The sequence below is a fragment of the Protopterus annectens genome, chromosome 13.part0 (genome assembly GCF_019279795.1).
Source record: "Protopterus annectens isolate FY-2018-M chromosome 13.part0, PAN1.0, whole genome shotgun sequence".
Lineage (NCBI taxonomy): Eukaryota > Metazoa > Chordata > Ceratodontiformes > Protopteridae > Protopterus > Protopterus annectens.
The window spans coordinates 1,328,125,798-1,328,148,617 of NC_056747.1; the positions used below are offsets into that span (position 1 = coordinate 1,328,125,798).

Here is a 22,820-nt window from a genome sequence, read left to right on the forward strand (position 1 = left end):
GTGGGATCGTGATGAATGGTGACTACAGATAACACAGATGCCAAGTTATGGTAAGTACATAACTATAAATCGGATGTTATCTAGTCACCATTCTTCACGTTAGAGTCACAGTCCCTAGCTACCTAAATCCTGGGAGGGCTCAAGGAAGGACATGCTGAAGAACCGTGGAGCCAAATGAAGCCCTTCCTCTAGAAACCAAATCCAACTTATAGTGGAAAATGAAAGTGTGGGGAGAAGACCAAGTTGCTGCTGCACAAATGTCATCTAAAGACTGACGATCTACAAAGGCAGTGGAGGTAGAAATTGCCCTGGTAGGATGAGCCCTCACTGGTGCAGCTAAGGAAATACCTTCTGAAGAATAAATGAAGGAAATACATTGCGAAATCCAACAGGAAACCGTGACTTCGAAATGCCACTACCCTTTCTATTCATAGACAAGGCGACAAATACTTGGTCTGAACACCTAAATTCTCTCGTTCTATGTAAATAAAATCAAAGTTGGCGATGAGCGTTCAATGTGTGCAGGATATATTACCCTTTATTGGAACAGTTAGGAAAAAATACTGGGAGACGAATACACTGATTGAGATTTGCCGGTAAGGCCACACTAGGCATGAAGGATGGATCTGGTTTCAGAGACACACTGTCCTTGCGGAAAACTAAGTAGAGCGGCTTGATAGTATGAGCTTGCAATTCCAAAACCCTTTTTACCGAAGTTATTGCCACTAAAAAGGCAGTCTTCCAGGAAAGAAACTTAATATCACACGAAGCCGCTGGTTCAAAGGGTGGTTTTGTCAAAGCCTGCAGGACCAAAGTCAGATCCCATGGGGAGATGGGGTTTTCACAGGACGCTGTAATAGAAAAAACCCTTTTAAGAAAGCCTTACAGAGACGTGCAGAAAAGGCAGAAATACCACCAAGGTGAAAATTCAAAATCGCTGCCAACTGTACTTGATAGTGGAAAAACCAGCCTCCCTTCCTTAAAAATAGAGGTTAAAAAGAGAAGTATTTCAGGAAAAGAGGCAGAGAAGGGGTCCAAATTCCTATTCTTCGTCCAAATCGAAACCCTCTTCCATTTACTGGAATAAACTTTCCTAGTAAAGGACCTCTGGGAAGCAAGAATAATCTCCTTTACGGATGAAGCTAGACTGGACTTAGCCAAAATCACAGGAAGTGGACACACCACACTGTCATACACAGGGTCTGAATGTTCAGGAGCTGTAGAACAGAAGGATAAGATAGGAGATCCGGAACTGGATCGAGCACCCAGGGTGGATGCCTTAAATGAGACCGTAGGAGGGGGAACCACACCTGCCGAGGCCAAAAGGGGGCAATGAGGATCAGTTGACTCTTGAGGCATCTGGCTTTCTGTAGTACTCTGGGAATTAAAGGTAACGGAGGAAAGGCATACAGGAGACCCGTAGGCCAATCGTGGGTGAGTGTGTCCCTGGGGGATTCCCCCTCTGGGGGGATCAATGCAAAGAAGTTGCTGCATTTGTGGTTGAGAGGAGATGCAAACAGATAGCAGCTCAGATAATCCCAACGACAGAAGATCTGTTGAGCCACCACTGGGTTCAGGGACTACTCGTGAGGGGTCAAAATAGCCCTGCTCAATTTGTCCACCAACCTGTTGGATGCTCCGGGAATGTGCGTTGCAGTCACAAAAGGGCCTCGTGGCCATCGCTCACTCCCATACCCTCATGGCCTCGCAACACAGCAGATAAGAATGTGTGCCCCCTTGCTTGTTTATATACCACACAACAGCCATGTTGTCTGATACAACTGCAATCGTTCCCTGAGAGAGGCAGTCTTGAAAGGCTTACAATGAGAAAAGGACTGCCCTCATCTCCAGAATGGTGATGTGCAGTTTGGTCTCTGATGGCGACCATGTCCCTTGGATAGTCTGTCACTGGAAGTGTCCCTCCCACCCCAGGAGAGAAATGTCCGAGGTCACTGTCACCACAGGAGTCGGAGGAAAAAAAGACCTGCCCGCTAGAAGATCCAGTGAATGAATCCAGCAAGAAAGATACTTGTGACACACTGGGGAGAGCAGAATGGGAAAGGATAGGGGATGCAGCAACGTTGAGCACTGAACTGCAAGGGTCCTCTGAAGAACCCTCATATGACATCAAACCATCGGTACCAAATAAATGGCAGCCACCATTGATCCTAGAGCCCTGACAATGATTGAGGCCAGAGGACAGGTTTGCTCCAGCAAGACTTGAACTTGGTCGCAAATAAGCGACACCCGACAAAGAGGTAAGGCTGCGACCTGAGAGGTGGTATCCAATAGAGTGCCTATGGACTCCAGCTTTTGGGTTGGAATCAAAGTGGATTCCAACATGTTCACTGTAATGCCCAGCTGATGAAACAGGGAGAGTACGGTGTGAATATTGTCCAATAGTTGATGCCTTGTAGGGCCATCAGGAGCCAATCATTCAAACAGGGAAAAACTTGGATTCCCTGCAGCTGGAGATGAGCTGCTACCACCGCCATGCATTTGTTGAACACCTGGGGTCTGAGGTAAGACCAAAGTTAGGGCCCAAAACTGAAAATGATCAACTCCCAAGTGAAAGCGGGGAAACCTCCTGGACCGTTGATCCATTTTTATATGGTAGTACGTGTCCTGGAGGTCCACTGAGCACATCCAGTCATTGCTGTGCAAGAGAGGCACAAACGACTGCAGAGTAACCATCCAAAACTTCAACTACTGCAAGAACTGGTTCATGCAACTGAGATCCAAAATAGGACCTAGGTCCCCCGTTTTCTTTGGAACCAGAAAGAAGCAGGAATAAATTCCGGATCCTCTCTGTCCTGCAGGGACCTGTTGGATAGCTCTTTACTAAAGAAGGTTTACAACCTCTTGTCGGGCCTCCTCTTCCTGATTGGGTGGCACATCTGGAAGAGAACTGAATTTTGGGGGAATTTCCAAAAAGGGAATGCAATAGCCCCTGGACATAATTGCTAGCACCCACTGATCATTTGTAACACTTGCCCAGGCTAGTGGGTGCAACGATAACTGACCCCCGACTGCCTCCAGGGACGGACAGTCGGGCAACGCCTCAGGGACACTGCAAAGGCTTTTCAGAGAAGGGTTCCCTGGAATCTTGGTTCTGTGGGCCTCCCCTGGCACTGGGGTGACTTCTACCACTGAAACCTCTTCCTCGTCCCCTGGAAGAGGAATCCTCCTGAACATCTTGAAAGGGAGACTGTGCCTTCCTGAATCAAATTTTCTTACTCCCCTTCGGGGTCTTGGAAAAAGACCTCTGAGCGGCAGAAAACCTGATACCAACAGCCAACAAGGTCTTCCCTTCCTGTTCACTGCAGGTCAAAGTCTCTTTCACAGTGGGACCAAAGAGTGTGGAACCATCAAAGGGGGCATTAACAAACGACATCTTGAAGGCCTCTGCAAACCTGCTCAGGCAGAGCCAGGCATGACAGCTAACTGCGATGCCTGAGCCTGCCGCCTATGAGGACCCTTCCCAGTGTTAGAAATTAGCCTCATGGACAAATTCACAACTGAATGAAGGGTTGACAGCTTTGGAGAAACTACCTTGAATTCCTCCTCGGACATGGACCCAGAGAGGGAAGTAGATGGTCCCTTTATCAAATCCCTCTGAAGATGGGTGAAATGTGCAAAATAATTTAATGCTCGCAGGCTAAAGGGGAGGTGAACACCAGCTTTCCAAATCTGTCCATAGCACTTGATTCATGATTGCGAGGATGGACAGAGGAACTCTGCTCTGCCAATTCCATTTTGGTGGCAGCGGCCACCACAATAGCATCAACTGGGACCGCTTTGGACCAAAAAGCTCTATCTGCTGGAGGACTCAGAAACTTGTCCGCTTTCTTAGGCACTGGCTCCACAGTATCTGGCTCCTTCCAAGCCCTGCTGGCCACAAGATCAATGACAGGATCAGCAGGGTTGGGGACGGACACCCAAGAGGTAGACGGGCCCATACCAAAAGCCTCCAGAAACACAGCTTTCTCCAAGGATGGGGAGTGGGCAGACCAACTGCCTTTGGCCTTGAGGATCTTGAGTATGTCTCCAAAGGAGACGTCCTCCAGCGGTGATCTCGGGGACCCATCCCCTTCATCAACATCTGTATCCTTGGTAAGGGACTCCATAGGGGAGGCAAGATGTCTCCTCTTACATGTCCTCTTCCTGGGAACTTCCTCCACCAGGGGCTGCGAGGAAGACTCAGAAGAGGAGGAGGCCCCTGAAGGGGGCATCCCCCTGGAGACTAAGTCAGACAGGCTGAGCAGAAGCAGGATGACACAAGCCCCTCAGATAATGGGGCTGGGTAGATGACCGTGCATGGGAGAGGCAGCTCTGATAGCAGAGAAGGATCTTATGGCAGCCCAGAAAGCGGAAGGACTGGAGGAGGTCCCATCCCCCTGATACAACCCTAGCAGAAGAGAAGGTGGGCCCCACCCCCCCCGGCCCGCCACTCCACCGGACTGGAGCTGTCGATGGCTGATGTGCCCAGAGGAACAGACCGGTCTGAAAAGCCCGGGCCCGAATCAAACCCTATAGGACCTGGCTCCACAGTCCCGACCAGATGGATGGTCTGTTCCAGGGGAACAGAAAAGTACAGTTTTGTACCTACCATAAATGTAGATGTCCGAATTGGATAGCATCTGCAGTCATAACAAGTGGGTTGTCCTGTCGTCAGGCAGCCCTGCAGTCGGCAGTTCAAGTTCAAGTCCGGGTCCGGCTGATATGCGCACTCCACCCGGCGTCATCTCTGCTGGTGCATCAGCCGGCGCCATTTTCCTCAGTGTTTCTTGCCCCAGATGCCAGTAGCCCTCTTGCAGGCTAAAATTTGGATAGATGCCAATCTTTGCAAATAGATAGAGGTAAACACAACAATAAGCATATATGTACATATATACAAACAAATACACCATAAAAGACTCCCCCCCAAAAGCTACCTAAAAGTAGGGTAAACACCCTAGAAGTACCACAGAGGGAAGGAGTAATCCTGACTGCAGATGCTATCCAGTTCGGACATCTACATTTATGGTAGGTACAAAACTGTACTATGTCCTTCATGGATGCATCTGCAGTCATAACAAGTGGTAGAATACCATAGCCAACTAGGGAGGAGGATAAAAGTAGATTATGGTGTGTTTAGGATCCCAAACCCTGCTCGGGATCTGGAATATAGAGGCAAATTATAATGCTTGGCAAATGTATGCACGGAGGTCCAAGTAGCCGCCTCAATAATGTCTTTGGTTGCCACGAAGGCTGTGGTAGTGGCTGCTGCCCTTGTAGAATGAGGTCTTATGTTCTGTGGAATTGGTTTTCCATGGAAGGAGTAACAGTATCGTATGCAATTTCCTATCCATTTGGAGATTGTCTGTTTGGAAATAGCTTTTCCTTCCCTTCCTGTTGCATAGGCTACAAAAGTTGGTCAGTCTTTCTGCTATTTTTGTTCTGTCCAAGTAGTAGCGTAGCTGTCTATGTACATCCAAGGTATGCAGTATTCTTTCTCCTCTGTTTTGTGGGTTGGGAAAGAAGGTAGGTAGGTGGATTGCCTGGTTTAAAGACACTCTGGATACCACCTTGGGCATAAATGTAGGATTAGTCCTCATGGACACTCTATCTTGGTGGAAGATTAGGAAGGGTTGCACTGCCATTAATGCCTGTAGTTCTGAAACCCTCCTTGCTGAAGTAATTGACAGTAGGAAAGCAGTTTTCCATGACAGGTGTTGTAGGTCTGCTGTTGCTGCTGGTTCAAAGGGTGATAGTGTCAACTTTTCAAGCACAAAGTTTAAATCCCAAGCTGGTAATGGTGGTTTCCTTGGAGGTTTTACATTCTTGATTCCTCTGAGGAACTGCCTGAGCAAAGGGTGCGAAAACACAGGTGGATCAAAGCTGTATTCTGCTGAAATAGCTGATGCATGTATCTTGATGGAGGAGTAGGACAGGCCTGAATGAAGAAGTTCGGCCAGATACTCCAGAATGTTAGGCATATCTATGTTTGACACATCTTTTCCTCTTTCCGTACTCCAAATGACAAACCTTTTCCATTTTCCAGCATAGTTCCTTCTTGTTGAAGGTCTGCGTGCTTCAAGAATAATGTCTTTAACTCTTTGGGAAAGTTCTGGATTAGCTGCTGCTATGTGATGTTCCATGCAGTCAATTGCAGCGTTTTTAGGTTTGGATGTATGATGCTGTAGTTGCTCTGAGTTAACATCAAAGGCATCAGGGGTATTGGCCACATATTGTTCCGAGACATGCTCTTCAGTAGTGGGTACCAGTGTTGTCTTGGCCAGTTCGGAGCTATCAGGATTATCCTTGGACGTTCTTCCTTGATTTTTAGTAGAACCTTGTGTATCAAAGGAAGAGGTGGGAATGCATATGCTGTTAGGCCTTTCCAGTTGAAGGAGAGTGAGTCCACTTTCCATGCTAGTGGGTGGAATGTCCTTGTGCAGAATTTTTGAGCTGGTGATTGAGAGGTGATGCGAATAGGTCTATCTGTGGCATTCCCCATTTCTTGAGATGGTCTTGAAGATGTCCGGGTGCAGCTTCCATTCGTGGGCATCGAAGTGGTTCTGCTTAATATGTCTGCTAGAGTGTTGTCTTTCCCCGGTACAAATATTGCCTGTAACTGAATGTTGTAGCTGAGTGCCAGGGTCCACAGCTCCAAGGTCATTCTGCATACCCGGTATGAATGAGTGCCTCCCTGTTTGTTGATGTACCACATGACTGTGGTGTTGTCTGTCCTTATCATCAACTGGCCCTCTTTGAGAAATGGTTTGAACCTTTGGATTGCCAATTTTACTGCCAGCATTTCTTTTAGATTGATGTGCAGGTGAAGTTGATCCTGTGTCCACAATCCTTGCGCATTTGTCCAGCATGTGGGCCCCCCATCCTAGGTCTGAAGCGTCTGTTGTGATGGTCTGGCTTGGTTGACATCTGCGAAAGGGTAGGCCTGGGTTTGACTGGCATGCCTGAGCCCACCATAGGAACTCCTGTTGTAAACATGGAATTAGTGGGATTTCTGTTTCTAGACTGTGACTGTGTTGGGACCATAAATTCCTTAGGTACCACTGTAGCTTCCTCATATGTAGTCTGGCAAATGGGACCAAGATTATGCATGATGCCATGAAGCCCAAGGCCTGCAGAACTTTTCTTGCTGTTAACTTGTTCAGTTTTGTTAGTGCCAAGAAGTAAAGAGGAAGTTCTTTTTGTTTTTCTGTAGTCAGGAATGCCATTTGTTGTACTGTGTCCAATTCCGCGCCCAAGAATGTCCTTGTTTGGGATGGTATCAGCCTTGACTTTTGTAAATTGACTGTGTATCCCAGTCCTTGTAGCAAGTAAATGACCCTTTGTAAATCTGTTGTCAGCTTGCTTTTGTTGTCCCCTTGTAGCAGGCAGTCGTCCAGGTATGGGTAAATTTGAATTCCCTGTAGTCTGCAATGGTTACTGATGCCAGGCATTTTGTGAATACTCTCAGTAGATAAGCCAAAGGGCAATGCTGAGAATTGATAGTGCTCTGATCCTGCAAGAAATCTGAGGTATCTTCTGCAGATTGGTCGAATGGGGACGTGCAGGTATGCCTCCTTGAGATCTAGAGTTACCAGCCAAGACTCCTTGCCCAGCATGGGAAGAAGTTGCTGTAGGGTCAGCATTTTGAATTTTGGGACAATGATGTATGTATTTAAGGTGGACAGGTCGAGAATTGGTCTCCAACTTTTTCCTTTCTTGGAACTAGGAATAGTCTGGAGTAGAACCCCTTTCCTTGTTCTGCTGTTGGCACTCTTTCCACAGCTCTCATGTTTGCTAACTCCATTATCTGGCGTAGAGCCTCTGTTTTTTGATTTTGAGGTAGATTTGGCATTCCTCTTTTGACTGGTAAAGTGTGGAAGTGAAACCGTAACCGTGATCTATGGTTTGTAAAATCCACTTGTCTTTTGTTATGTAGTGCCAGTTCTTTGAAAATAAGGTTAACTTTCCGCCTAGAGGAGCTGCTATTTGTTCCCTGGTAGGCGGATTTAGGATTAAGTCACTGTGGTTGTGCTGATGTAGAGGCAGTGGCTGTGTCTGTGCCTCTGTTGTTACCCTGCCACTGTCGTCCTCTGTAGGCACCTCCTCTGGATTGGTTTCTGCCTCTGGAGCGTCTATTCCTGCCCCTTTGAAATTTTGTGGAGTCAGGAAAGGACCAATTTTTGGCAGGCCAGTTCCTGCTAAACCTTGGGGGTTGAACCTGCAAGAAATCTTTAACAGTTTGAACAGATTTTGCCTTTTCTTCCATTTTCTTCATAACCTGCTGGGCAGGTGTACCAAACAAACTTGTCTTGTCCATAGGAGCATCTAGCAACTTAGCTTTAACATGATCCGGTAAAGCTTGTTCTTTTAGCCATGCATGCCTTCTTATCACTGTGCCTGTCATGGCTGATCTAAATGAAGCCTCCAGTGCATCATAGCCACATTTTAAGGAATGGTTGCTAACCTGTTGTATGTTATTTACCATCTCTAAAACATATTTCTTATCAAGAGATTCATCAGTGGTTAGTTTTTTAGTTAACTGATCAAGCATAAACTCTTGGTATTGTATCATGTGAAACTGACAGTTTAAAGCTCTAGCTGAGAGAGTAGCTGAAGTGTAGACCTTTTTACCCCATCTGTCTAGTGACCTTGCTTCCCTTTCAGAAGGAATAGGGTTTTAGCTGTGGGTATGCTACTGCCTTGGGACCCTGGGATATAATTTCTGGGTCTGCAAGCGGGGCCTTGTAAAGGTGGTGATGAGTATCTGGCACCCTGTAAAATCTGTCTGGTTTGGCAGGGGCTGGGGTAAAGAATCTGGAGCGGAGCAAACATCATGGAAAGCATCATCCACCACAGGAGAACAGGAGGTATAGCTAAGGGCCTGTGCTGTGGGAGGTGCAGAAAGGTCCTAAGTCTTTTCTGGAGTCTGAAAAATCCTGTTGCTGCCACTGGAACTGTTCTGCATGGCATGCAAGGTTTCCCAAAGGAGAATTCTTCTGGTGGGGAAGCAGCTGGAATGGATTCTTCAGCATCAGAATCTTCAAAATTGGAGAAGGGAGCCTCAGGCTGGTCAGTTATGTCTGATTCATCAGCAGAATCATCAGAAGACACTGGCTCGGGGCTCTGTCCTAGGTCTCTTCTCTGGGGGCTGAGAGGCCCTGTCTGGGTGAGATTGAGATCCTCTAATTAAAGAAATTAAATCTTCTGCCAAAGCATTTGAGAACTAGAAGAGGGCCTGGATGTGGGGGTTTAACAGGCACTGTTTTAGTAGTTTTGGCTGCTTTAGCGCCTTAATGGACATGGCAGCTGGAGGCCTAGCAGCACCACGTGCTGGGGTAGAGACATCCAAAGGATGGTGTCTGATAAGTCAACCACCGTAGTGGGTAAAATTTCTGAGGTCGATTCAAGAGTTGTAGCAGGGGCCTCAGTTGTAAGAATAGGTTCAGCTGTACTTTGAGCAGTTTTTCGGCTCGGTTCGGCGACGAACGAGGACACTGTTTTACCGTGGTTTGCCGGTTTTCCGAGAAACCGGACGAAAGTGTCGTCTTTCTTTTTTTTTGGGGGGTGGTCGGAGGATCCGGCGGCATAAATGTACGTAAAATCAGAACCGAAAAACTGTTCTGCAACTCCCCCGCCCCGCGCGTTATTCGTCGGTTAAGAAGACGCACAGGCGAACAGGCTGCTACGTCGTGGGCTGCCTAAACAAGGTAGACAGTAAGAGTGGAAATCTTTATGAGGTATTTGTTTCCCACAGGTTAAACAATTGTTAACTTTTTCTGACATCGGCTGAGGCAAGAAATCCCCACGGGGAGTTAGCTTTAGAAGTCTTCAAGTAGTATTCGTAGAAGTAATCTCTGGATCCCAGACCGGCGGCCCGAACGAACAGCTTTGCCTTGCCCACGCGGCAAGAAAGACTGAGGAAAATGGCGCGGCTGATTTTTATACCGAAGACCAGCAGAGATGACGTCGGGTGGGCGCATCAGCGAAGCGGACCCGGACTTTGGAATCCGGCCGACTGCAGGGCTGCCTGACGACAGGACAACCCACTTGTTATGACTGCAGATGCATCCATGAAGGACATCAGTACCAACCACCAGGAAAGGACCCAAACTGGGCCCTGGAGCTCCCCTAGCCACCACTCCACTCAACAGTCCCTGAGAATCCAAGACACTGGTCAGATGAGGAGCAATCGAAGGGGGAGAGGGAGATTGGATTCCCGACCTGTGGGCCAGGGAAGCCAGAAGCCCGAACTCCATCTGAGCTTTCAGAAAGCCCCGCATCATCCTGTCCATATCCATAGGGAGAGCACTTATGGAAGATCGGGAGGTTATGGAGGACCTGCTGGGAGAGTCATGCCTGGAGCCTGAAGGTCGTCACTTGTGTTCCCTAGAATGAAACCTACCTGGTGAAGACAGGACCTGTGCTGAGGACAATGTATCCAAAAGGTGATCCTCTACTACAATCGGCTCTGGCACGACTCTCGGATCTGACCGAACCGGAGCCGAACTCAGCGAAGGATCCAAATAACACTTCTCGAATCTCTCGGATCTGAAAGGGTTGGATCCATAGGTAAGGCTCCTGCTCTCGAATTTGAAGGTCTGGAGTCAAACCCTTGGATCTGGGAGAGGAAACTGAAGGTGCTGGATCCAAGGGCTTCGGATGTGAACCCTTGGCTCCAGGAGTGGACTCCCTGGACGATCTGGGACCTGAAGATCTCAGATCTGAAACTGCTCTGGCTGCAGTCAAATCCGAAGACCTAGGATCCAACATCCTGGGATGTTTGGACGGGCCTCCTCCACAGAAAGCTTCTTTCTAGCCCCAGAAGAGCCTGCCTTGGCCGGGGAACCAGTGACCAAGGGGGCCTCCTCTGACCAAGCCTTTAATAAGGAGCTTGTTACGACGGTCGACCAAAGCCCTCAGGTTGAAAGCAGCACAAATGCCGCATTCCACCTTAAGGTGGTCGCCGCCGAGACAGTAGAGGCTACTCCTCGTGTGAGTTGGAAATAGGCATTTTCTGCCCACATGAGGAGCACCTTTTAAAACCAAAAGGTTTATCTGACATAACTAATCCAGGAAACATCCTCAGCGAAGTAAAAAAAAAAAAATACATGCCAAAGTTCCAAAAATCTGACAAGACTGTTCGAAACACTCAACAAGCACGTAGAACTACTTAAACTCTACTTAATCACTACTTACATACCACATTAACTAAGCCGAGACACAAAACCCAGGAAAAAGACAAGAAGAAAAGGTCAAAATTGACTGGGAGGGGATATCCATAAAGGGAGAACTATCCACTAACTCTACAACTCAGAAAAACAGAAATTTAAGAAAGTTTCCAAAAGACACTTACACTAAAGAGGAGCTGAGCAATCTGCGTCTGACTGACTGAGCGGCAAATGAGATCTGAGGGAGTGGAGGATAGCAGAGCATTATGGGACATGAGGAGCTTGAGCTAAGCTGTGTTCTGAGGATGCTGGCTCAGATCCGATATCTGTTCCAAGATCCTAATGTGAGGAATGGTGACTAGATAACATCGGATCTTGATTTTTCCTTTGGTTTTGTTATTGGTTTTGGATTTTAGTCTAAACCAGCTTTTAGCTTACTGTTTTGCAACAAATTTATACAGCATATACAGCTTTCAGACTAACACTGACTGGCAACTCTTCCAAGTCTACACTTTGTATGTGATAACAATACTACAATCACTGTTACAGAATTTATAATAATCTTAGCAGTGCTTGGAACACTCACTTTTTCTGACCTATTGTAGTTATCATTAGCACCCCTAATTCCTTCTAACCTTTTCAGTAGGAGGGGAACATATTGTGCCAGTTTTATGCAGGAATCATGCAACTGCTCGAATCTGCAGTTTTCCTGGAAATATTTATTGAAGTTAATAATCCAAGAGTCCAAAGTTTGCTCAGTGGCAAGTGGGAGGACGTCTGTCAGCTGCTGATCCAAGATACGTTTGATCCGCTCAATTATTTCTGTGTACTGTTCATATTCACTTTCACTGAAGTCTGAAAATGGCTCTATGTTCGGGTAATATGACTTCTCTTTACCTTCAAAGACTTCTGAAAGTGATTCTCTATCCTGGTCATCTGATTCATCTTTACTGAGGTCAGAAAATGATCCTCCATCCTGGTAACTGCAAGAAACAGAATACACTTCTTCAGCAGTTTTACGTAATATGCAATACAGAATTATTTCAAAGGTTAACAGAAATAAAGCCTAGCAATGAGATTTGTGAAATTCCCTGAAGGAAAAACAAAACAAAACAAAACAGGCAGTAAAGATATACAGAAAAAAGAAGTTATGTACTCACCATAACGTTCCATGTGAGTTGTTCCATCTCGCCTTCATTCATCACTGATGGGTTCGGAGCCGATCCTCGGCTCAGACACGGCCGACTAGCAAGCTCAAAGTTCTCCAGTAGCTCAAGACTCCACCCCTTATCCCATAACGCACTGCTGGAATTACCTCAGATCTTGTTTGCTGCGTACCATATAATAGTACAATAATTATTCTACCTAGGAATGAATACACATTGAAAAACCAGGATGAAGACAGCCTCCAGGTCAACTGTCAGCCAGAAGGGGGAAGGAGGGAGGGACGTGAGAATGAAGGCGAGACGGAACAACTCACATGGAATGTTATGGTGAGTACATAACTTCTTTACGTGAAGTTGTTCAATCTCGCCATTCATTCATCACTGATGGGTAGCGTCCCTAGCACCCTGATCTTGGGTGGCTCACGGCAGTACAGTTTTCAGAACCGTAGAACCAAATGAAATCCTGTCCCTGGAGGCCGTATCCACTTTGTAATGAGTTATAAAAGTGTGAGGTTTAGACCAGGTGGCTGCTGCACAGATGTTATCCAAAGGCAATTTGGCTTGAAAGGCTGACGAGGTAGAAACTGTTCTGGTTGAGTGAGCCTTTACCTTACTAGATAATGGCATTTTATGACAAGCATATGTATAGGTGATGCAATCCGACAGCCACTTAGACAGGGTTGTTTTAGCAACTGGTTCACCTTTCCTGGTCTCAGAAAAGGACACAGAGCTGATCTGATTTCCTAATATCTTTGGTTCTGTCCAAATAAAATCTAAGTTGTCTATGAACACTGAGTTTATGCAATAAGAAGTTATGTACCTACCATAACGTTCCATGTTAGTTGTCTTCTTCTCGCCTTCTTTCTTGCTGGATGGGTTCGGAGCTGATCCTTGGCTCCAACTCGGCCTTCTACTAAAGCTCGAGAGCTATTTACCGGCTTGAGGCTTCCCCATATCCCACAATGCTAGGTGACAGATACCCAGATCTCGTTTGGCAGAGCTAACACCATGGAGACACCTGTCCCCACTACAGGGTTTACCTACAGTGCTAAAAACAGAGGAGGACGTACCCTAGAGAAGAGTCAACCAGAGGAAGAAGGTCTCCAAGGGGATTCTTCTCGGTCTGTCCAGGCTAGGGGCATGGAGGGTGGGACGCACGAAAGAAGGCGAGAAGAAGACAACCAACATGGAACGTTATGGTAGGTACATAACTTCTTAATGTTAAGTTGTCTATCTCGCCTTCATTCTTGCTGGATGGGACAGCGTCCCTAGCACCTTAGCCCTAGGTGGCTCATCAGAACAGACTCTTGAGCACAGTGGAACCAAAGTCAGCTCAACTCCTGGAGGCCATATCCAACTTGTAATGTGAAATGAAAGTATGAGGAGTTGCCCATGTGGCTGCAGCACAAATAGATTCCATTGGAAGTCTTGCTTGAAAAGCTACCGACGTAGTTAATGCTCTGGTGGAATGAGCTTTTGGTTTTGTAGGGAGTTCTTTATGTCTCAGTTGGTAAATCAAAGTAATAATAGAGGCCAACCACCTGGATAAGGTTACTTTAGAAACTGGCAGGCCCTGCTTGCCCTCAGCATAGGACAGGAAGAGTTGGTCCGATTTTCTTGTTTGCTTAGTCCTATCCAAATAAAAACGTAATTGCCTGTGAACGTCCAAATAGTGCAACTTTTGTTCAGCTCTGTTCGAATAGTCAGGAAAAAAGACAGGAAGGTCAATAGTCTGATTCATATTTGCCTCGGAAGGTATTTTGGGTAAAAAGGAAGGATTAGTCCTGAGTGAAACTCTATCTTTGTGAAAAACAAGATAAGGAGGACGAATACAGAGGGCTTGAAGTTCCGACACACTTCTAGCTGAGGTGATGGCTACTAAGAAGAGAGTCTTCCATGAGAGTAATTTTAAGGAGCAGGAGGCCACAGGTTCAAAGGGAGGGAGAATCAATGAAGTTAATATCAGGTTCAAATCCCACGGAGGCGGGGGATCTTTAACCGGGGGCCTAAGTAAAATAGTCCCTTTAAGAAAGGCTTTACAAAGTTTGTGGGACATGATGCTGGTCTCTGACAGGCCAGTGTGGAAATTAGCGATAGCAGCCAACTGGACTCTAATGGTGGCAGATGAGGAACCTGCTTGAAAAAGTTCTGCCAAAAAATCTAGAACATTATGGACAGGGGCTGTAAAGGGGTCTATATTTCTAGCTTCTACCCAGAAAGAGAAACGTTTTTCTGGTAGTTGATTTGTGCGAAGAAAGGATGATTTCACGCACTGGCTGAGAAATATGTGGAAGCCTAGCTAAGGTTGGAAGTGGAGCAACCAAGCTGTGAGGTTGAGAGACTGAAGGGATTGGTGCAGCCCGACCGACTGATGGATCAAGAGGTCTGGCACTGGGTCCAGATTCCACAGCTGCTCCAGCAGGTGACGATGCAGGAATGGGAACCAAATTTGTTGAGGCCAGTAAGGAGCAATGAGGATCATCTGGATCTCAATGCAGTCGCTTTCTGAATTAGTTTCAGAATTAAGGGAAAAGGTGGGAATGCATACAGAAGACCCCGGGGCCAATTGTGAACTAGAGCGTCTCTGGAGGAGTGGCCAGGGAGGGGGAAGAGAGTGAAGTAGTCGTTGCACTTGCTGTTGAGAGGGGTTGCAAAAAGGTCGCAGCAAGGTTGACCCCATGTGCGGAAAATTTTGTCCGCTACTGACTGATTCAGAGACCACTCGTGAGGCATGAGAATAGCTCTGCTTAGCCTGTCCGCTATGACGTTGGACTTCTCGGGGATGTGCGTTGCTATCAGCAACCATTGAGAGGAGATCGCCCACTGCCAGAGTCTGAGTGCTTCTCGACATAAGGGATAGGACCTGGTTCCGCCCTGCTTGTTGATGTACCACACTACAGACATATTGTCCATCTGAATTGCAATAGTCCCGGTGGGTAGAGAGTCCTGAAGAGCTTGCAACGCTAAAAGTTCCGCTCTCATCTCCAAGACGTTTATGAGCAGGTGGTACTCTAGAAGTTGCCAAGTGCCCTGGACAGTCCTGCCCTGACAATGCCCCCCCCCCACACCCGATCAGGGAGGCATCCGTTGTCACCGTGGCAACAGGAGGAGGAAGAACAAACAGTCTGCCTTGAAGTACTTGAGAGGAGATCATCCACCAAGAAAGGTGGTCTTTGCACGATTGGGTGATTACTATGTTGTGAGACATCAGAAGCTGCTGAAACGACCATTGGGTAAAAAGCATCCATTGAAGGATCCGCATGTGAAAACGAGCCAGGGGAAGTAATGTGATTGCTGCTGCCATGAGACCCAAGGTTTTCAGTACAAATCTGGCCAGAATTCTCTTGCACTGTAGTAAGGTCTGGACATGGCGAATGTCTGATACTCTTTCTAAAGAAAGTTTTGCCGACAGCTCTTTTGTATTTAATCTTGCGCCTATAAAGGTTATAGATTGACAAGGCGACAATGCAGACTTTTTGAGGTTTAGAGAGATACCTAGCTCGCAGCAAGTTTGGATGGTATAATCCCTGGCTCGCAGTAGTTGATGCCTGGTGGAAGCAGTTAGGAGCCAGCCGTCTAGATATGGAAACACCTGGAATCCTCGACGTCTCAGGTGAGCTGTAACCACTGCCATGCATTTGGTGAACACTCTGGGGGCTGCGGTGAGACCAAAGGGCAGGGCTCTGAATTTATAGTGACTGGCTACCAGCTGGAAGCGGAGAAACCTTCTGGAGCGCCTGTTCATTTTGATATGGTAGTACGCATCCTGAAGGTCTATGGAGCACATCCAATTGTCCTGACCCAAAAAGGGTAAAATGGACTGAAGCGTGACCTTTGAACAGATTTTTTTAACCTGCTGAGATCCAAAATGGGTCTCCAGTCCCCTGTCTTTTTTGGTACCAAAAAGAACTTGAAGTAAATCCCGGATCCTTGCTGGTCTGCTGGAACTGACTGGATGGCCCTTTGTTTTTAGCAGGTTTGAAATTTCTAGTACTGCTTGTTCCCTTAGACCGGGTGGAACATCTGGAAGGGACCTGTTTGTTTGTACAGGGGTGTGGACAAAGGGGATTTTGTAACCCTCGGATATGATAGACTGTACCCATTTGTCTTGTGTGAGGAGTTGCCAGGCTTCTGGGTACAGTGACAATCTTCCCCCGACTGCCTCCGAAGGTGGACAGTCGGGCAGCCCCTCAAGGGTGCTGAAAGGGTTTGTCAGAGAAAGATTCTCTGCTACCCTGATTTTGCAGACCCCCTCTGCCCCTCGGGCGGCGTCTATTATTGTTCCCTCCTCTGCCCCTAGAGGGAAACTCGCCACGTGTGTCAGGCATGACTCCTTGGGGTTTCTGAAACCACATTTTTCCACTCTTCTGACCTTTAGGGTATGGTCTAGAGGGAGTAGAAAAATGGACTCCCACGGCAGAGAGAGTCTTGCCTTCCTGCTCACACCTGGTAAGGGTATCCTTCACCTGTGGTCCAAACAAAGCCGAACCATCGAAGGGGGTATTGGTGAAGGACGCCTTAAAGGGGTCAGCAAAGTTACATAACCGCATCCAGGCATGTCTTCTCAAAGCCACGCCTGTACCTGCGGCCCTACTCGCTCCATCGGCTGCATAAGAAATGAGCCGCATGGAGAAGTTGACTATAGAGTTAAGGGTCGCCAGCTGGGAGTTAATCTTTTCCTGAGACCCCGCAGCTGATGGATCCTGAAGGGCATCACCCAGTTCCTTGAGAAGATACCTTTGAAGGCGGGTGAAATGGCACAGATAATTCAGTGACCGCATGGAAAAGGTCGCTGAAGAAAACATCCGCTTCCCGTACCTGTCCATTGTCCTAGATTCTTTATTAGGTGGATGGACAGGTACCGAAGGGTCAGCCAACTCCTTCTTAGTGGCTGCTGCCACCACCATGGCATCAACAGGGACACCATTTGTCAGAAACTGTTTGTCAGATGGGACTGTAATGAATTTAGTGGGCCTGCGGGGAGTTGATTCCACTGTTTCTGGGGCTGTCCACGCCTTCCGAGCCACCACTTCCATGAGCAGGTCGAAAGGCTGACACCCCCAGGAGGTGAAAGGGTGAGAATCAAACGCGTCCAGGTACACCGACTCGTCCTCGGAAGGGTTAAGGGCAGTCCAGTTCCCCCTCTGCCTAAGGATCGCAAGGATGTCTGAAAAGGAAACATCCTCAGAGGGGGACCTTGGGGATCCTTCCGAATCCTCCAAGTCGGTGTCAGACATGACTGACTCAGGGGAGTCAACATGTTTCCTCTTACATTTTCTCTTCATAGGGGGCTCCTCTGAATGATCAGGGGGAGGCCTCGGAAGAGGAAGATACACCCAATGGGGCGACCTGAAGCATCTGCTCTCCACGCTTGGGGTCAGGAGGGTGGACAGAGACCGATGCAGGCACCATGGGGGGAGGAACCAAAGAAGCCGATCGCGGAGCCGACACAGGAGTCAGCACGCTCCTCATGACCTCGAAGGCGCCCCTGTCAGGCAGAGAAGAGGGTCCATGCTCTGAAGAGATGTGAACCCCTCCCGGCACCAAGAGGGATGGCTCCAAGGCCGATGTCGGGGCCGAAGCCCCGAGAGGGAGAACGGGGTCGGACAAGGGTCCGATGCCACTCGCCCCCTCGGAGCAGACGAGGGAGTCTCGGCGCCCGGATCCCTCCAAGGATGGAACCAATGAAGAGATCGGAGCTGACGAGGGAGCTGAAAGGTGTGGTATCGGCTCCGGCGTTCCGACGATTCGAGCCCCAACGAACTCCGGCTCCGAACACAGTGGAAGAGTCGGAAGAGGAACTGTTGAAGACACAGGGATAGCCACAGTCTGTTGAGAAGGGCTGGTCAAAATTTTGGCCAGTGCTTGCGACTTTAGGAGCCTACTGACCACCCTCTCCAAGTCATGATCGGATAGCCTGGAGGACCGAGAGGAGTGGGACCTATTGGCTCCGCTCAGATTGAAGCAATGGAGATCCCGGAGCCGAACGAACGGACTCTAAAGAGGGGGACCTAGAACGTTTTCGGCTCAGAGAAGGCTCCGACACCAAGATCGGAGCCGACTGAGGTCTCAAAGTGTCGGTTCCAGCCAGAACCGAAGAGGAGGCAGGAGCTCTGCTCGGCGACGGCTCCGAACAGAGAGCCGATGGTTTGGCGGGCTTTAAGGATTTACCCGACGGAGGCTTAGCTGGGGATCCTTCTGGCTTAAGTAAGCCCCTCAAAATGAGCTTGTTCCTACGCTCCTGCAGGACTCTCGGACTGAAGGCGTGGCAGACCGAACAAGAGTCCTGCAGGTGTAGGGGGCCCAAACAATAAACACAAGAAGTGTGACCATCTGTCAGAGACATCTTCTGACAGCACGAGTCACACTTCTTGAAACCTGAGACTTTGGTATCTTTAGACATATTAAAAAAGGGATACCAAAGGAAACAGGTAACTAGTGCTTAAAAACAAGGCACACACACACAAGCACTAGGGAAAACTAACAGTATTAATAATAACTATAACAATAATAACTATAACCACACAACTATTACTAGCAAATATATATATATATATATATATATATATATATATATATATATATATATATATATATATATATATATATATATATAATACAAGAACAAACTACAAGTAAAAGTAGTTGATAAGGCCTAACACTACCCTAAAGGGTAGGGGGGGGGGAGGGAAGAAACTCTGAAACAACAACAAAAAAGGAGTTTCTAAGTGGGATCTCAAGGGGTACACAATCTAATTAAACTAAAAGGGAAGATTATCAAAATATAAAAGAATATTAACAGTAAAATCACAAGAAAAGATTTATACGACCTGGAGCCGGTAAAATCGCAACCTCGTAGCTGAAGCGGCAAACAAGATCTGGGTATCTGTCGCCTAGCATTGTGGGATATGGGGAAGCCTCGAGCCAGTAAATAGCTCTCGAGCTTTAGTAGAAGGCCGAGTCGGAGCCGAGGATCGGCTCCGAACCCATCCAGCAAGAATGAAGGTGAGATAGACAACTTAACATCATATATTCCAATTTGTTGGTATGATTAGGGAAGAAAACGGGCAACACAATGACTTGATTAATGTTAACCTCAGAACACACTTTGGGCAGAAAGGATAGATTAGTTCTGAGAGATACTCTGTCAGTATGGAAGATCATGTAAGGGGGCTTGATGGAAAGGGCTTGGAGCTCTGACACTCTACGGGCTGAAGTGATGTCTACTAAGAAGACAGTTTTCCATGACAAGAATTTTAGTTCGCAAGATAATGCAGGCTTAAAAGGAGGAAGAATGATACGAGATAACAAAATTCAAATTCCAGGGGGAATAAGGTGTCTTCACTGGAGGCCTTCTATGAAAGCAACCATTTAGAAAAGCCTTAGACAATTGGTGAGCCATAATATTCAATCCATCGATCCCTAGATGGAAATTAGATATAGCAGCTAATTGTACTTGTACAGTAGCTGCCGCTGCTCCTTTGTTGAAGATTTCTGTCAAGAATTGTAATATAGAAGATAATGGTGCTTGGTAAGGGTCAATGATGTGGGAAGAAGCCCAAATGGAGAATCTCTTCCTCTTACTACGATACAATTTTCTGGTGGAAGGTTTGTGGGAAGCCAACAAAATCTGACTAGTGTCATGGGAAAGATTACAGAGCCTGGCTATGCGGGGAATTGGAGCAGCGAAGCGGTTAGCTTCAGTGTCTGCAATGACAGGTGAAGATCCCCTAACGGATGTGTCACCAAGTCCGGAACTAGGTCCAGGATCCATGGATCTTCAAGAATATGATGATAAAGAAACGGGAACCAAATCTGCCGAGGCCAATGAGGGGCTATGAGGATGATTGTTCATCCCTGCGACTTTGCTTTCCGTAAGAATTTAGATATCAGGGGAATTGGTGGAAATGCATAGAGGAGACCCGGGGGCCAATTGTGGACAAAAGCATCCCTCGGAGAGTGACCTGGCATGGGAATTAGGGCAAAATAGCTTTGGCATTTGTTGTTGATGTGACTGGTGAAGAGGTCGCAGGAAGGCTGGCCCCATTTGCGGATGATCCTGTCTGCAATCTCTTGTTTGCGGGACCATTTGTGGGGCAACAAGATTGCTCTGCTCAGTCTGTCCGCTACTATGTTGGATTTGCCCGGGATGTGCATTGCCAACAGAAAGCACTGAGATGACAGTGCCCACTGCCATACTCTGAGGGCTTCTCGGCAAAGGGGATTAGACTTGGTCCCGCCTTGTTTGTTCAGATACCAGACCACTGACATGTTGTTTGTCTGTATTGCAATTGTCCCTAGAGGAAGAGAGTCCTGAAAGTATTGCAACGCTAGAAGTACTGCTCTCATCTCCAGGACATTGATATGCAGATGTAATTCTTGATCTGTCCATGTGCCTTGGGCATTCTTTCCCTGAAATAGCCCCCCCCCCCACACCCTATCAGGGAAGCATCTGTGATCACAGTGGCAACTGGAGGGGGAAGCATGAAAGGATGTCCTATTGGGACATGAAGAGACGTCAACCACCACTGAAGATCCTTCTTGCAGGAATTTATCAGGATCATGTGACTCATTGGAAGTTCTTGGTAAGACCATTGCGTGAATAGAAGCCATTGAAGGATTCTCATATGCATCCTTGTTAAGGGGATTGCTAGAATAGCTGCCCCCATCAATCCTAGAACTTTTAATACCTCTGCTGCTGGTACTCTGTTCTTTGATATTAGGGACATGATGTGTTGGTGGAAGAATATAGATTCTTTCTGGCGGAAGGCAAAGATTGGTGGTTGACGTGTCTAGTTCTGTCCCTATAAACACGATATGCTGCGATGGCAACAAGGCAGACTTTTCGAAGTTGACCATAATGCCTAGCTGATCGCAGAGTGTCAGAGTAGCCTCTCTCGCTTGAAGAAGTTGATGCCGGGTGGTGGAGGTAAGGAGCCAATCGTCTAGATATGGAAACACCTCAGGTGAGCCGTGACTACTGCCATGCACTTGGTGAACACTCTGGGGGATGTAGTGAGACCAAAGGGCAGAGCTCGGAATTGATAATGATTGGCTCCCAGCCAGAAACGCAGGTGATCTCTGGATGGTCTGGCCATCTTTATGTGGTAGTACACATCCTTGAGATTGATCGAGCACATCCAATTGTCCTTCCCCAACAAGAGGTGTATCGGCTGTAGCGTGACCATTCGGAACTTCTCTTTTCTCACAAATTGGTTGAGTCTGCTGAGATCCAAAATGGGTCTCCAGTCCCCTGTTTTCTTTGGAACCAAAAAGAACCTTGAGTAAGTTCCGAATCCTGTCTGGTCTGCTGGGACTGGCTGGATGACTTTTTTCTAGCAATCGGCGTACCTCTATTGCTGCCTGTCCCATGTGATTGGGTGGAACGTCCGGGATTTTTTTAACGGGAAGAGGCTGGGTGGAGAACGGTATGAAATACCCTCTGGAAATCATACTTCGTACCAAACTGTCGTTTGTTATATTTAGCCAGGCTTTGGGGTACAAAGATAAGTGACCCCCAACTGCCTCCAGAGTAGGACAGGCGGGCCTCCCTTCAGGTGCGCTGGTAAGACTGACGAGAGAAGTGATCTCTGTCACCCTGGTATTGCGGACCCCTCTGCCGCGAGGGTGGCATCTTCCATTGAAACCCCCTCCTCTGCCTCTGGATGGGGGCGCTCCAAGTGTGTCTTGAAAGGCTCCATGGGCTTTCTGGAACCACATTTTTCCTCCCCTCTGACCTTTGGGAAAGGGTCGAGTGGGGGTGGAAAAACTGACTCCGACGGCAGACAGTCTTTATTTCTTGCTCACACCTGGTTAAAGTCTCCTTCACCTTTGGCCCAAACAAGGATGAGCCGTCAAAAGGGTTTTATTAAAGGAACACTTGAAGGGTTCCGCGAAGGAACCGAGTCGCATCCAGGCATGCCTACGGAGAGCGATTCCTATACCTGCAGCTCTGCTCGAACCATCAGCTGCATATGATATGAGACGCATGGACTGAGGGTAGAGAGCTGAGTGGCAATCTTATGGGATACACTCGAAGCTACAGCACCCTGAAGAGTGTCTCCCAACTCCTTAAGGAGATCTCTCTGCAGTCTGGTAAAATGTGTCAACTAGTTCACTGATCTGAGTGAGAAAGTCGCTGAACTGAACATACGTTTCCCATATCTATCCATGATCTTAGATACTCTATTAGGAGGATGGATAGATGAGGAAGTCTCAGATATTTCCTTTTTGGTGGCTGCTGCCACCACCATGGCATCAACAGGGACTCCCTTTGTCAAAAAGGGCTTATCCACAGGGGCTGAAATAAACTTATTAGGCCTCCAAGGAACAGGTTCCATATATTCTGGAGACTCCTACGCCCTACGAGAGACCAGATCCATAAGCTCATCATAGGGTGGAGATAACAGAGAGGTGGAAGGTTGAGACCCAAATGCCTTCAGGAGAACCGACTCATCCTCAGTAGGGCTCCTGGACTGCCAATCACCCC

The 22,820-nt window shown here is 47.5% G+C and overlaps 1 protein-coding gene across 6 annotated transcripts in view; it reads right to left on the reverse strand.

Annotated features, from left to right (window-relative positions):
- Window positions 1–22,820, reverse strand: part of LOC122788282 — a 683,625-nt gene that overhangs the window by 403,502 nt on the left and 257,303 nt on the right. For 5 of the 6 annotated variants that reach the window (XM_044055350.1, XM_044055349.1, XM_044055348.1 and 2 more), the window contains one exon: window positions 11,752–12,148. In XM_044055350.1, coding sequence (XP_043911285.1) covers window positions 11,752–12,148 — 397 coding nt within the window. The remainder of the gene's footprint in view (window positions 1–11,751; window positions 12,149–22,820) is intronic. The other variant, XM_044055352.1, reaches the window with a different exon arrangement.